The sequence below is a fragment of the Corticium candelabrum genome, chromosome 17 (assembly GCF_963422355.1).
Source record: "Corticium candelabrum chromosome 17, ooCorCand1.1, whole genome shotgun sequence".
Taxonomy (NCBI): Eukaryota; Metazoa; Porifera; class Homoscleromorpha; order Homosclerophorida; family Plakinidae; genus Corticium; species Corticium candelabrum.
Window position 1 is genome coordinate 4,398,610 of NC_085101.1, and position 12,759 is coordinate 4,411,368.

General features: G+C 40.0%; 1 protein-coding gene and 1 pseudogene across 1 annotated transcript; both read right to left on the reverse strand.

Annotated features, from left to right (window-relative positions):
* Positions 1 to 248: 248 nt before the first annotated feature.
* LOC134192881 (glycine--tRNA ligase-like) lies at positions 249 to 4,762 on the reverse strand (annotated as a pseudogene).
* A 1,153-nt stretch (positions 4,763 to 5,915) lies between these two features.
* Positions 5,916 to 9,820, reverse strand: LOC134192882 (collagen alpha-2(VIII) chain-like). The gene is made up of 14 exons (XM_062661636.1): positions 9,602 to 9,820; positions 9,508 to 9,537; positions 9,400 to 9,453; positions 9,266 to 9,310; positions 9,118 to 9,195; positions 7,364 to 7,417; positions 7,134 to 7,187; positions 7,021 to 7,074; positions 6,896 to 6,958; positions 6,775 to 6,831; positions 6,645 to 6,689; positions 6,564 to 6,590; positions 6,424 to 6,490; positions 5,916 to 6,360 (listed from the first exon to the last, which is right to left on the reverse strand). The coding sequence occupies exons 1-14, from the start codon at positions 9,818 to 9,820 to the stop codon at positions 5,996 to 5,998; spliced, it is 1,212 nt and encodes a 403-aa protein (XP_062517620.1). The 3' UTR covers positions 5,916 to 5,995.
* Positions 9,821 to 12,759: the final 2,939 nt, after the last annotated feature.

Consider the following 12,759-nt stretch of genomic DNA (forward strand, 5'->3'; position numbering starts at 1 on the left):
ATACAGTCACGATACATACAAAGTGGTTGGCATTCATGGAAGTCAAACCTCATTGCAATGTCATTCGAGTTCCATGAGTCTAACGGTATGAATGTTTCACACCTAATTAATCCACAACAACAACAAGCGACAAGAAAAACATACAGATAGTAAACGTTAGACGTAGAGTTACCTCCCCAAAATCACTTCAAATATCCACTAGAGACTACGGAAACAACATCACCGCTTGCGTTTGTCGTAAAACTCGATTAAATAGTCGTTTCTTGAGCTGTAAACTCCGGAAAACGCGTCTGTACATTACTCCACGTCAGAGCACCACGAAACAGTTGACTAACAAGTTCTGGCAGTTCAGAGACCTGAAAAAAATGGCCGCCAGTAGACATCACATCCACTAACGCCGCACAATAAAATACAAACAAGCATGCGCTACCTCTACTCGTATTTGCTTCATGCTATCACGCTCCCTTAGCGTCACAGTCGAAGGAGATTTCCTCACTGTGTCGAAGTCAACTGTGATACCAAACGGTATGCAAATCTCATCCGTCCGTGCGTATCTCCGACCAATAGAACCATTGCCGTCATCAACCTTGTGCGACACGTCCAATCTAGTCAGAGCATCGACTACATCAAAACCAAACAACTTTCAAAACACACAAATACCACAATAGAACACACAAACGCACGTACAGATATTCTTAACTGAGGGAATGAAATCTGAGTGGCTGCTCGATCAGTGGTAGCACTGAACACTTGGCAGGAGCAATAACAGCAGGCACAGACAGCCACTAGAGAGACAATAAACGGTTCTAGAACTGTAACAGAGATGAAATAGAATAAGAAACAATACTGATCGCTGTTCATCTCCTTCTCGAACGCGATAAGTATGCTCTAAAATTGCACACATTACTCGACCGATTCCAAAGAATGGTTCGATCACACCAGGCATAACATCGACAACTACACAAGTAACGATAACATGGCAATGGACTTAGTCTAGAAGACTAAAAGAAAAAAGCGGCTAACTGTGAACTTTCTTCTGATATCTCTAAACTTTAATCATATTGGATTCTAACTGGAAAGACTTGCCATCGACACTCAGATTATATCTCCTGCCAAAAAACACCACAATTTCACATCATCCTTAGAAGTAAGATACACTTCAATACAAACTCACTGACCCATTCTCCTTCATAGAGTCTTCAAGTTGCCTCACTTCGTCCGGAGTCAACCCGCTGAGCTTTTCCATTATGACTTTGGCATCTTTTTTGAAAGTTTTACCATCTGCTCCATTTTCTGGAACCGCTTCAACAACATCAACTACTTTGTGCAATTAGTCAAAGCAAACAACCCACGTGACACTACATCTAGAAACTGTCTCTTGTTGCATGTCGCTACATTACAGTCACGTGGACAACAAGCACTGACCATTACAAGAATGGATATCGGTTCTTTCAGATCTTCCTTTGCTACCAATGCAGCACCGGTTGCTTTCATGTGACAAGACAAATGCTATCAAGATCGATCGGCACAGCCTATGCGTTCAACCCAACCCTAGACACACAAACAATAATCAAGGCAAGCATACAACACCCAGGGGCGGATTCAGGATTTTCGAATGGGGGTTCCGTGACGTCACAAAGGCTATGATCATCTACGCCTCCAGATAAAAATTAGCTATTTAATCACCTATATCATAGAACGAAAGTATACGTTACTGAATCTACAGTACAGAAGAATTTGACTTAATCTTGCAAGCCTATACATGTCTTTCGCTAGACAGGCAAATGTTACCGCTTTTTCTTTTCTTTCCGAAGAAAAATTCTATAGACATATATGCTTTCATGAAATTGTGAATGTTGTGACCATCAAAGGTGGAAGTATATTTTCATGAGATAGAAAATAACTACTTTGAAACATTATCATTGCAAGGAAGTAAATAAACATGTTGTTGGAGAACAACTAGGATTGATAACAAGTTACCATAAATTACTGTAGAAAGAGTAGGAGTACCGTACGACTCACTCGTACTGTCCGATGATGATGGACCTACGTCGAAAGTTCATAATCTGTATTGCACCTCCGTGTGAAGTTACTTAGAAGTAAAACGTGAGCTGCGAGTCACGTCAGGAAGTAAAAAGCACCGCTGGTACGCGGTCATCTCCGTGTGATGACGTCACAAAATTTTAGGGGGTTTGGAACCCCCTCTAGATCCGCCACTGACACCGTCGACAACAAACTATTTACATAAGAAGTTTGACATTCGGCATCTCAGCAGTCACACGGGTAGTGAGTCATTTCATTGGACACGACGGTCGAAATCTAAGATTTCACGTTCTGCCGTAGCAACAGTACGCTGAGCACTAACATCACACCGTAGGTATAGTAGCCAGTTGTGATGACTATAACTTTAGCCACAAGAACGCCTCAGATCTGCGTCTAAAGAGAGGAAATCGCTCGAGATCAGGTGACCGAGATTATGTCCAGTGAGTCATCCGTCTTCTTCGTTGTCTGCGAGAGTAGAAGTTGACAAGACAAAACCAACAATTTGTCGAAATGAAGTCATATAATGAGCCTATCGACAGAGATAACTTGCGTCTCAAACGGAGTTGTAGAACGAGATGGCAAGCACTGACCGAGATATGATACTCTGTGACCGAGAATAGGTGCGATCCGTTTTCAAGTTCTAAAGCAGCAACGTTAGGACGGGTGCTAACGTGACACACTCTACCTAGTTGCTATTCAGTAGGACTATGACGAAAGCGTAGCAGCTAGGTCTGGCTGCAGCTATTTGGCCGAGAACGAGTGACCAAGATTAGGAAATGTCCGAGATTAGATCCGGGACTCTACTTTCAGAGCATCTGTGGCAACACATGTAATGAATGTGGCAATTCTGTACTCACCTGATTGGCTATTCAATCCTGAAACCAACTCATATTAGTCTCACACTTGCTTCCACTGCGTCCACTGCACCGACACGGTGCCTGTCACTTTGAGTCGATGCGGCAACGAAACGTTGCTGCGCAGTAGAGGCATAATGGTTGTAGCTGCGCTGCCGTTTCCGCAGGTGGCTCCTGAAGCTCGTTCTCTTCATGTTCAAAACATGCTTCACTCCTGACAACATGAATTGTATATGAGTTACTCTCTTGGTATACACCTTACTCTATTGTACACAGCACTACTGACGTTGTGTTCACGCACTCTCTACACTACAGTCAGTGTTCAATATCAATAACTCTTTAATAATTACCATGCAGTGATTACGTGTTTCTTCTGACCAATCAAACAGAGGCTAATTGATCGTCGGTTTGCAATACGTTTGTCCGTACACCTGCTGCACTGCTTAGTTTAACTAAAAATTTTAAACTATATTGCCGTTTACGCGTTCTCCGAATGCTTGTAGATTGCGTGTGTTGCCTAGGAAATCTCTGCGGCTAGAATTAAGATTACTGGAGTAAGTTATCAAATGCTAGTAAATAAGTTAATTAGATAATGATAGGATTTGCCTAAAATTGTTGTTGTTGTATCATTAGCAAGTCGTTAGTGCAAAACACACGCATCTATCACTGTCAGCGTCAAAAGTATAACAAAAGTGATATAATTTGTACATTTAGCCACTAATTGATTAAATAAAACTTTTGTTCATGTTAGCGCAGAGTTATAACAAGTGGAGTGCCAACTAGACCTTCAATTCATTGTCGTTAGGAGCTTTCCTTGGTCAATTTCAGTATCTCGTGTACAACCGCACATATTCTTCGGATCTTTGTCTCCTTCTTTTCTTCCTCTCCTTTCCTGTTTCTCTTTCAAAAATTTGGCTTTGTTGCGCGTGCATGCATCGTTTTCATAAAGTACGACATGATTTTAATACACCTTTCAAACAATAACAGCGTCGTACTGAGCCCTTTAGCTGTATGCATGTTTACTATTGTAATTTCCGCAAAACACAGCACTGCCCGCATAAATACGTCAGTAACCGAACGTCCAGATAAAAATTATAGCAATGTGGTTGTCCGGGAAAACAGTTAGCAAGTCAGTTAGAAAGGTTTTATGGTAAGACGATCTTAGACGTGAAGCAAACGTCGCGTCGCACGTGCTTAGCTTTTAAATTTACAATTTGTTTATGTATTTATTTACTAGTAACATTTTGTTCTTGCCTAGATGTTTGTAACCTATAGTGCATACTAGATTTACGGCTACAATAGAACGGCAGTAAACTAAAACATCGATGCAATCGCGGTTATGTGCAAAAAGAGGCGTGGCTACAGACTGCTGTCAGATAGTGTATGTCAATAGTTGCATCTTTCTAGCATTCTACTGCCTGTGTGCAGAAAGAATTGTATACACAAGCGCTGGTTATTGGTCCATGTAAATTGGTACAGTCACTATACAGATGTACGAACGACTTCGTATTGCGCATGATTCGCTCTTGCGCTCTCATCGCTAGCTAGTGAATGAGTAAATTGGTTAATGATAGGATTTGTCCAAAGTTTTAGCTGTTGTATCATTAGCAAATCTCTAGTGCGACACACACGCATCTATCAGTGTAAGCGTCAAAAGTATGAAAGAGGTGATATATTTCGTGCATTTAGCCACTAATTAATTAATTAAGACTCTCGTGCATGTTAGCGCAGATTTATAGCCAGTGGAGTGCCAACTAGACCTTCAGCTGTTGTTAGGATCTTTCCTTGATCAATTTTAGTATTACATGTACACACGAACCTTTTCTTCGGATCTTTGTCTCCTTCTTTTCTTCCTCTCCTTTCATGTTTCCATTTCAAAAATTTGGCTTTGTTGCGCGCGCAAACGTCAGTTTCATAAGTGCGACATGACTCTATTACACCTTTGAGTTTCAAACAATAACAGAGTCATACTGAACATTTTAGCTGTATGCGTGGTTACTATTTCCAAAAGACACGGCACTGCCCGGATAAATACGTCAGCAACCGGACGTCCAGATAAACATTGTAGTAATTTGGTTGTCCGAGACGACAGTTTGCAAGGCAGTTAAAACGTATTTATGATGAGGCGATCTTAGACATGAAGCAACGCCGCGCCGCATATGCTTAGCACCTAATTTTACAATTTAAATATTTCTTTATTTACTAGTAACTTGTTGTTGTTGCCTAGATGTTAGTGTACCCTACAGTGCATACTAGAGTTACGACTAGAATAGAACGGCAGTAAACTAAAACATCGATGCAATCGCGGTTACGTGCAAAATACGCGTGGCTACAGAGACTGCTGTAAGATTATGTATGCCAATGGTACATCTGTCTTGCACTCTACTGCCTGTGTGCAGAAACATTTGTATACATTAGCGCTAGTCACTTGTCCATTAAATCTGTAGAGTCACTATACAAGTGTACGTACCACTTCGTATTGCGCATGATTCGTTTTAGCGCTCTCACACAAAAATATCGTTAGCGAGCTGCGACCAGATTCGTGACGTCAATGACAACTTTTTACGCTTTTACTCGATCAGCTTCTTTAATTTTCTCTTTTGGTGCGTAAATGAAGCGAAATAAGACATCGTAGCTATGGCGTGCAAAAAGCTGTATCTACAGGGTACATGCAGTACATGTACCGACATAGAAGACACACGTATATACATACATACATACATATATATATATATATATATATATATATATATATATATATATATATACTGTTTACGTTTTATATAAATCTAACAATAGTCTTACATTGGCAGTATTTCTAATAGAAAGTAGTATGTATTAATTTATAGTGCGATGACATAGAATACTTGTTTTGATGTTTAATTAATATCAAATGTTTATTAGACCTTGAAACTGGTTGCTACGATAACTCAGAGACACTGGAACGTAAATCTGTCACTAACAGTTACTTCTTATAAGAAACGATAGAGAGAAAGAAATAGAGAACGAATTGTTAGAGAACAAACACATTGAATTAATGAAAAAATGCAGAGAATTTCATTCCCGACTCTAAAACATGCAGCGTTTCTACTCTTTAATCAGTTCACTAAAAACAAACCAAAAAATGTGTAATCGTTATAAAAGTAGTAGTAACAGTATTTTTCGAATGTTATTGACAGTTTGTCTCCCTTGTTTAGCTGAATGATGCGTCCCATGTAATGAGTGTGCTGATCATCGTAATGGTGGTTGTACCAATGAGCATAGGCACGACTGGCAGCATTCACTCTGATACGAAAACCAGCATTGCGGTAACTTGAGATTGCGTGGTTATAGTACATTTGTGCGTAAACGTAGTAAAGTCCATCGTTGGGAACAGTGATAACACCGTTGCTGTACTGCATGCCACCGCGAAGAAAAGGAGACCAGACGGAACCACTGCTCTCATACCATTGAGTTACAGTTCCTACACAACACAATCATTGCAAAACGTTTCTATCACCAATATTACAATCACATCAATACACACCAGAGCTGTATACGCCGTGCGAGCTGCCAACACCGGACAAGTGAGCAGCAGGTTTCTCGCTGCCAGCCTTCAAATAATTACGTTAAGTTAATTAATACAACGTCAGCACAGGAAATATACTTTGCCAGACATTCGCTTACCAGGATTTCTTGTTTCAAGTCCTCAAACTACAAAAATGTAAAAATTAGTGAAAAATATTTCTTCCCATTCAGCTTGCTTACTTGTATTTGAAGAGAGATATTAAATTTATCCAGTTTACCATCAACCTACAATAATTATTACATTAATATAAAATAATCATAATCTATTTTAATCACCTATATATTACTTGTATAAACACACATGTCTTACTTCTTGTCTCATTGTCTTGACTGGTTCAAAATAATTCTTCAAAGTTTCTGGATCAATCTAAAAAAACCTATTATCGATGAACATTCAAGGCGTGTGTGTCGATGTGTCAAATGTTTCCTACTGCTGGTCCAGGTACTCCTTGCCTCCCTTGCTCTCCTTTGTGTCCTGGTTCTCCTCTGATTCCCTACGTCATTGTAGACAAATAGTCCAAGTATTTCAGCCTAGAAAATGTAGATAAAGGCTTGCCTTTTCTCCTTTTGATCCTGTCACTCCTGTTTGCCCCCTGTGCCCAGGTGGGCCCTCAAATACAAATAAATAAGTTAAGCCAATTTTGTCTCAAATATAACTGTTGTATTCACCGGTGTTCCGTCAGCTCCAGCTATTCCTCGTCCACCCAAATTGCCTTTGTTTCCCTATTATCATCATCCAACTCAGTTGTGTGTGTGTGTGTGTGTGTGTGTGTGTGTGTGTGTGTGTGTGTGTGTGTGTGTGTGTGTGTGTGTGTGTGTGTGTGTGTGTGTGTGTGTGTGTGTGTGTGTGTGTGTGTGTGTGTGTGTGTGTGTGTGTGTGTAACCTATCAGCTCATTACCTTATTTCCTCTTGTTCCTTTTACTCCAGACAAACCTGGTGGACCAACAGGACCCTAAAAATTCACTGAATGCAACAAATTATTTTCAAACTACGTAGTCACAAAAACTGCAAAAAATTGTTTTTAATTAAATAGCGTTAAACCTATAAATCTAAAACAAATCATGCACGCTGCAAATATTTTATATTACAGTTTGAAAGTAATCAACAAACAGTATAGAGTACAACTTCATACACACACACACACACACACACACACACTCACACACACACACACACACACACACACACTCACACACACACACACACACACACACACACACACACACACACACACACACACACACACACACATACCTTGAACCTTGAACCTTGAAGCCGCCCATAGTAAAAGAAACTATGATAGCGGGGCCCTTGGATTGTGCTACTGGGCAACTGGCAAATTACTAGGACAAAACCGCCTGTGTCTTGTGAGGTCGCCTGGTCATCTAAATGATCTTCTACATTCACATAAGAAACTTACTCCTTGGAATCGTACATTCGCTGCACATCTGCTTTTCCCACGATTTGTGACTACCTTATCAACACCCCTTTGACAAAGACTGAACCACCCATTCCGGTCTTGGCATCTCTGGTACCAAATGTTTTTGGTATCTACTAATTGCAGATCTTGACTAACCAGATCTCTTCATCTCTTTCTTGTTCCATGGCAAGGTCTTGTCTTACTCAATTCCCCAAACATCAGTTTCTTTGGAAGTCGTTCCTCATTCATTCACTATTTCTACCCACATGACCCAGCCACTTCAATCGCGCTGCTCCATTATGATGTCAGGGATTGTCCAATGCATGCAAATTTTTTTAGCTAATACTCGTGTTCTTAACCTTTTCTGCCATTGCTCAAATCTGTTGACTCCAAGTATGGTTCTCACACAACGATTGTAAGACATTGAGCCATTTTGTGTGGTGAGCTTTCAGCACCCAAGTTTCAGATCCATACAATAGCACTGCCAAAACCACTGCTCTGTACACACACACACACACACACACACACACACACACACACACACACACACACACACACACACACACACACACACACAGACACACACACACAGACACACGCACACTAGCGCGCGCGCGCGCGCACACACACACACACACACACACACACACACACACACACACACACACACAAAAACACACACAGACAAACAAAGACAAAATCAAGTCAACAAACAAACACAGACAGAGAGACAAACAAACACACACGCTATATTTGTAAACATTTAATAGACTTCTTCCGTTGTTTTCTTATATTGCAAAATAAAAAATTTGTTATAACAATTCTTAGTATACTGTTATTATTTAGATTAATGCATTTTCAGTATTTAGTCATCAACAAATGCAGCTACTCAACTATTCTAAATGTTTGCGCATCCATTTGTGTTACAACCAAAACTCGCTGATTATATATCTATGTGTTCCAAACGTTATACAACAACAATTAAATAATTCATTTTACTTAATACTTTTAGTATGTTAATTTATGACGTCAGAAATTAACACAACAATTTGAAAATGCAGAATGGTAAATTTTATACCAACTAAAACAGCACAACTTGCAATGACTCTTTTGAATTACTTAATTAACCATTACGAATACCATTGAATTTTTTAATTTTTCTCAAAGTGCAGTTTCAGAAACGATGAGTCTCAGTATAAAACCCTAATATCTTATCATAGAATAGATATTACCTGACTTCCTGGGTTTCCTTGCGGACCTTGAGCTCCAGTCTTACCAAATCCAGTCGGACCCATCACCCCAGGTGGACCCTAGCAATAAAATATTCGTCCAAACAAAATCAACAACAACCACCATCGTCATCAAATGGCGACATCTTACGACAGGACCACGCACTCCAGGTGGACCTCTCACGCCAGCATCACCCTAAAATAGTCACATTAACTTTTTATTTCAATGCGAAAGTGTTGCTCTAGCTAAAATACGTATTTTGCAATCAATCAATTGATTCTTACCTTAACTCCATCATTACCAGAAGCTCCAGTTTCACCTTTCTCTCCTTTGTATCCCTAAACAATCATCAATGTATTACATGCTTTAGTCTAACGTCAGCAACTACTTACTCTCAGTCCAGAAGATCCCGGATGGCCTGTCTCCCCATTACAATCCATTTCACGTCATACTATGCAAATATCACATATTAGCATTTCCTCTCACCTTGTCGCCTTTCTCTCCAGCGCACACTTCACTGCTTGCATCTCCATCTGTACTAGCAGTGATTTTGCTAGCCAGAAGAGTAACGACAACGAGTGACTCGATAACTCTCATGCCTTGCTTGCCCGACCTGCACGTGCTGCAGAATGAGAAGAAATCGATGGAGCGTCTCCTTATATCACGTCTGTGCTGCCACTCCTCCTCTTCTCGTAACAAATACATTTCTAGGAAATGGATCGCTATACATAGCAATTGGGGAATACATTCCTTTTATGGTGAGACCATATCACCAGACCTGCAGCATTAGCTAAACGTGACACATATTATAGTGAAATCTTTCTCAGCAATTTATTGATTGGGTAACGAACAAGCTGGCGCTGCTGTGCGTTACTCGTCGATTTTACAAACACTTGGCACAGTAAAATTTGATAAGTTAAACTGTAGCTTGAACAAGCCAACATCAATGCTAGCTAGTCAGGTAGACAGGCGTCGTTGCACATGGCTTGGCGTGTACGTATATAAAAGTCTAGATGTCACTGTGAGAAATGAACGTAGCAACTAGCTCCTTTTCTCTTTTGATTACGTAACTAAGTATAACGTGTTGGCTGTACAGTGTAATTAGACATGTATGCACGTGATCCGTCCATCCTCAACGCGCATGCAGATATCGCCCAACGGAACCGTAAAGTCGTGACGTCATCTAGCGATTACAAAGTAAGACAAAAATTTTCCTGCTCTTCTTTCCTTCTTCTATACTTCTATATTTGGCAAAATTAGAATGGCGTTGTTCCAGAAGTGTAGCAAAATGCGAGTGGATGTAGAAGAAGCTCTACCAGATATAGTCGTTGTGCTGACGAAATTAGGAGAAAGGACGTTGCGTGGCGTTCTTCTCGACTCTACACTAAGGTAAAGCGGTCGTTTCTTGTGGATCTAAATTTACTACAGTACTGGCGTTCTGCAACTCTCTGCATATTCCAACGGTGAGGTATAGACTAATTGGCAGGAAGTGCAGAGACGACTTCCACCTCGGTAACATACTGTCAATACACATGCACATAATAAGATATGATGCACATAGAATACCTTAATTGATACGCATACATATCTATAGTGCAGTAGTCGATACAAAAATCTTGGTCCGAGTGATCAACGCACGTGACTCGTTTTACTCATCCATGCATGTAGGTCTGATGCCAGCAAGACGAGCAACTGCAACTTTAGTAATCGAACTTAGATAAGCTGCTTTTACATTGCAACAAACATGACCGAGCTGCATCATGCAACAAGATCAACAACGGGAAGTTGCATGTGCATGTCTATTTTGATCTAGAAAAACATGTCCCACGCTTAGCATATGAGTCACTTGTCTTAATATGTTGCCTTACAAAGGGAATTCTGTTTGCTATGAAAGGGATTGGTACGATGCCTTCGATCCTGTTGACCACAAACACTAATGTTAAGAATTAAATAAATAGTTAAACCATTTTTTGGTATTTACAAATATTTTAGTCTAATTTTTACTAATTTAATCTAATAGTTACTAAATATCTAAAGCGTTCCAATGGTCAAATGCAACATTTGAGCAACATCGGTCAAGTACGTTGCTTTTTCACTTGGCGTCTCTTTAAGTTTCTAATACAAAGTGCCAAACTCTCCTATCCATAATACAGTTATAATATTTATTTTGTTATAACAATTATCTAAAACCATGCAGTAATGTTGAGCGTATATTTTAGCAAGAATAGCATTGTTACTGCTCATGCTATGTAATAAATCAAATTTGAATAATTTGTTGCAATTTACAATATCAACTAAAAATGATTATTCGCCAAAGTTACTTTTATACAGCTTGAGCCAAATTTGTTCGTCTGCATATGTTGCGTTGGAGCGTTTTACAGCAATACCATTCCTTAATTTCCTCACATTTCTAATACATCAACATTTCAATTATGAAAATAATCCAATTTCACATACAAACAACCTTAATTTGTTACTGCTGTATTCCCTTTGTTCTGATTGCTACACGATTCCGACAAACGCATACTATTAATGATTTATCTCGTAGTGTAGCGGAAGCCGGAAAGGCTCCGAGTTCTATGAATTGCGTTTGAGAGTTTTCGAATAAGACAATTGGCAGAGTACATCCACTCATTACTAACTCTTTCTCTACTGCATTTCTACCTGCTTCCCGTATCCCGTCTCTACATAGCTACACGCATTCCACCATGTCTTACGAATACCCTCTTTACACCTTCCGTCGATAAAACAAATTATCACTTCACTTTGTGCTCACGTGATCGCAAAGCGGAACCAGCAATATCAGCTAGAGTTGTCAATGACGCCACGTGATCGAGAGTTGCAGGGAGTCACATTTCCTCCTTCTTTTCGTCTAATCTTCAGCTTTCTTCACATCAAGTTTCGTTATGGTTACGTTTCGAAAAGGTACTCGATTGCCCGTCCTTGTAGAAGAGGCTACGGCAGACATAGTCTTCGTCTAGATCAAGACAGAAGGAAGAACTTTGCGCGGAGTTCTCTTAGATTCGACATTCAGGTTCATAGCTTTGTCCACTTGCTTACTATAAAGTACTAGTTAATAATTAACGATTCATGCAGTACGTGTCGCTAGCTAGCGAGGAGACAGGAAACGACGCAGTCATGCATACATTAATTGCAGCTACAGACAATCTAGGGAATCGCTTTGGTGAAAGTGAGATTCGCTTAGAATGGCGACACGGTCGACGGTTATACTTCGACTGGCGGAGAAATAGTGAACGCAACGAAAACAATTGCATCATTTGCGTATCCCCATCCTCATTCCGATTGCTATCGGTCGCAATCCGAATTTTACGAGAGACAAGTTTCTATGTACACTATGATACAACCGATACCGTCAATACCACCATTCGCTTACCCATATTTGAGATGCATTGCTCCATTACAATCCTCGACTTTTCCTCATCCGGGATTCAACCACTTACCAAACTTCATGACATACGGGCTATGGAATACCAATCACGAAATGACTACGGAAATCAACCCAGTTTTTCAAGATAAAATAATATCACCAGTTGAAGACAAAAATAACATTGTAGCTCTACAGACTGCCGGAGAGTTTTGTCTTGACGAATATTACCCGCCATCACCAAACTCTTGCATCAAAT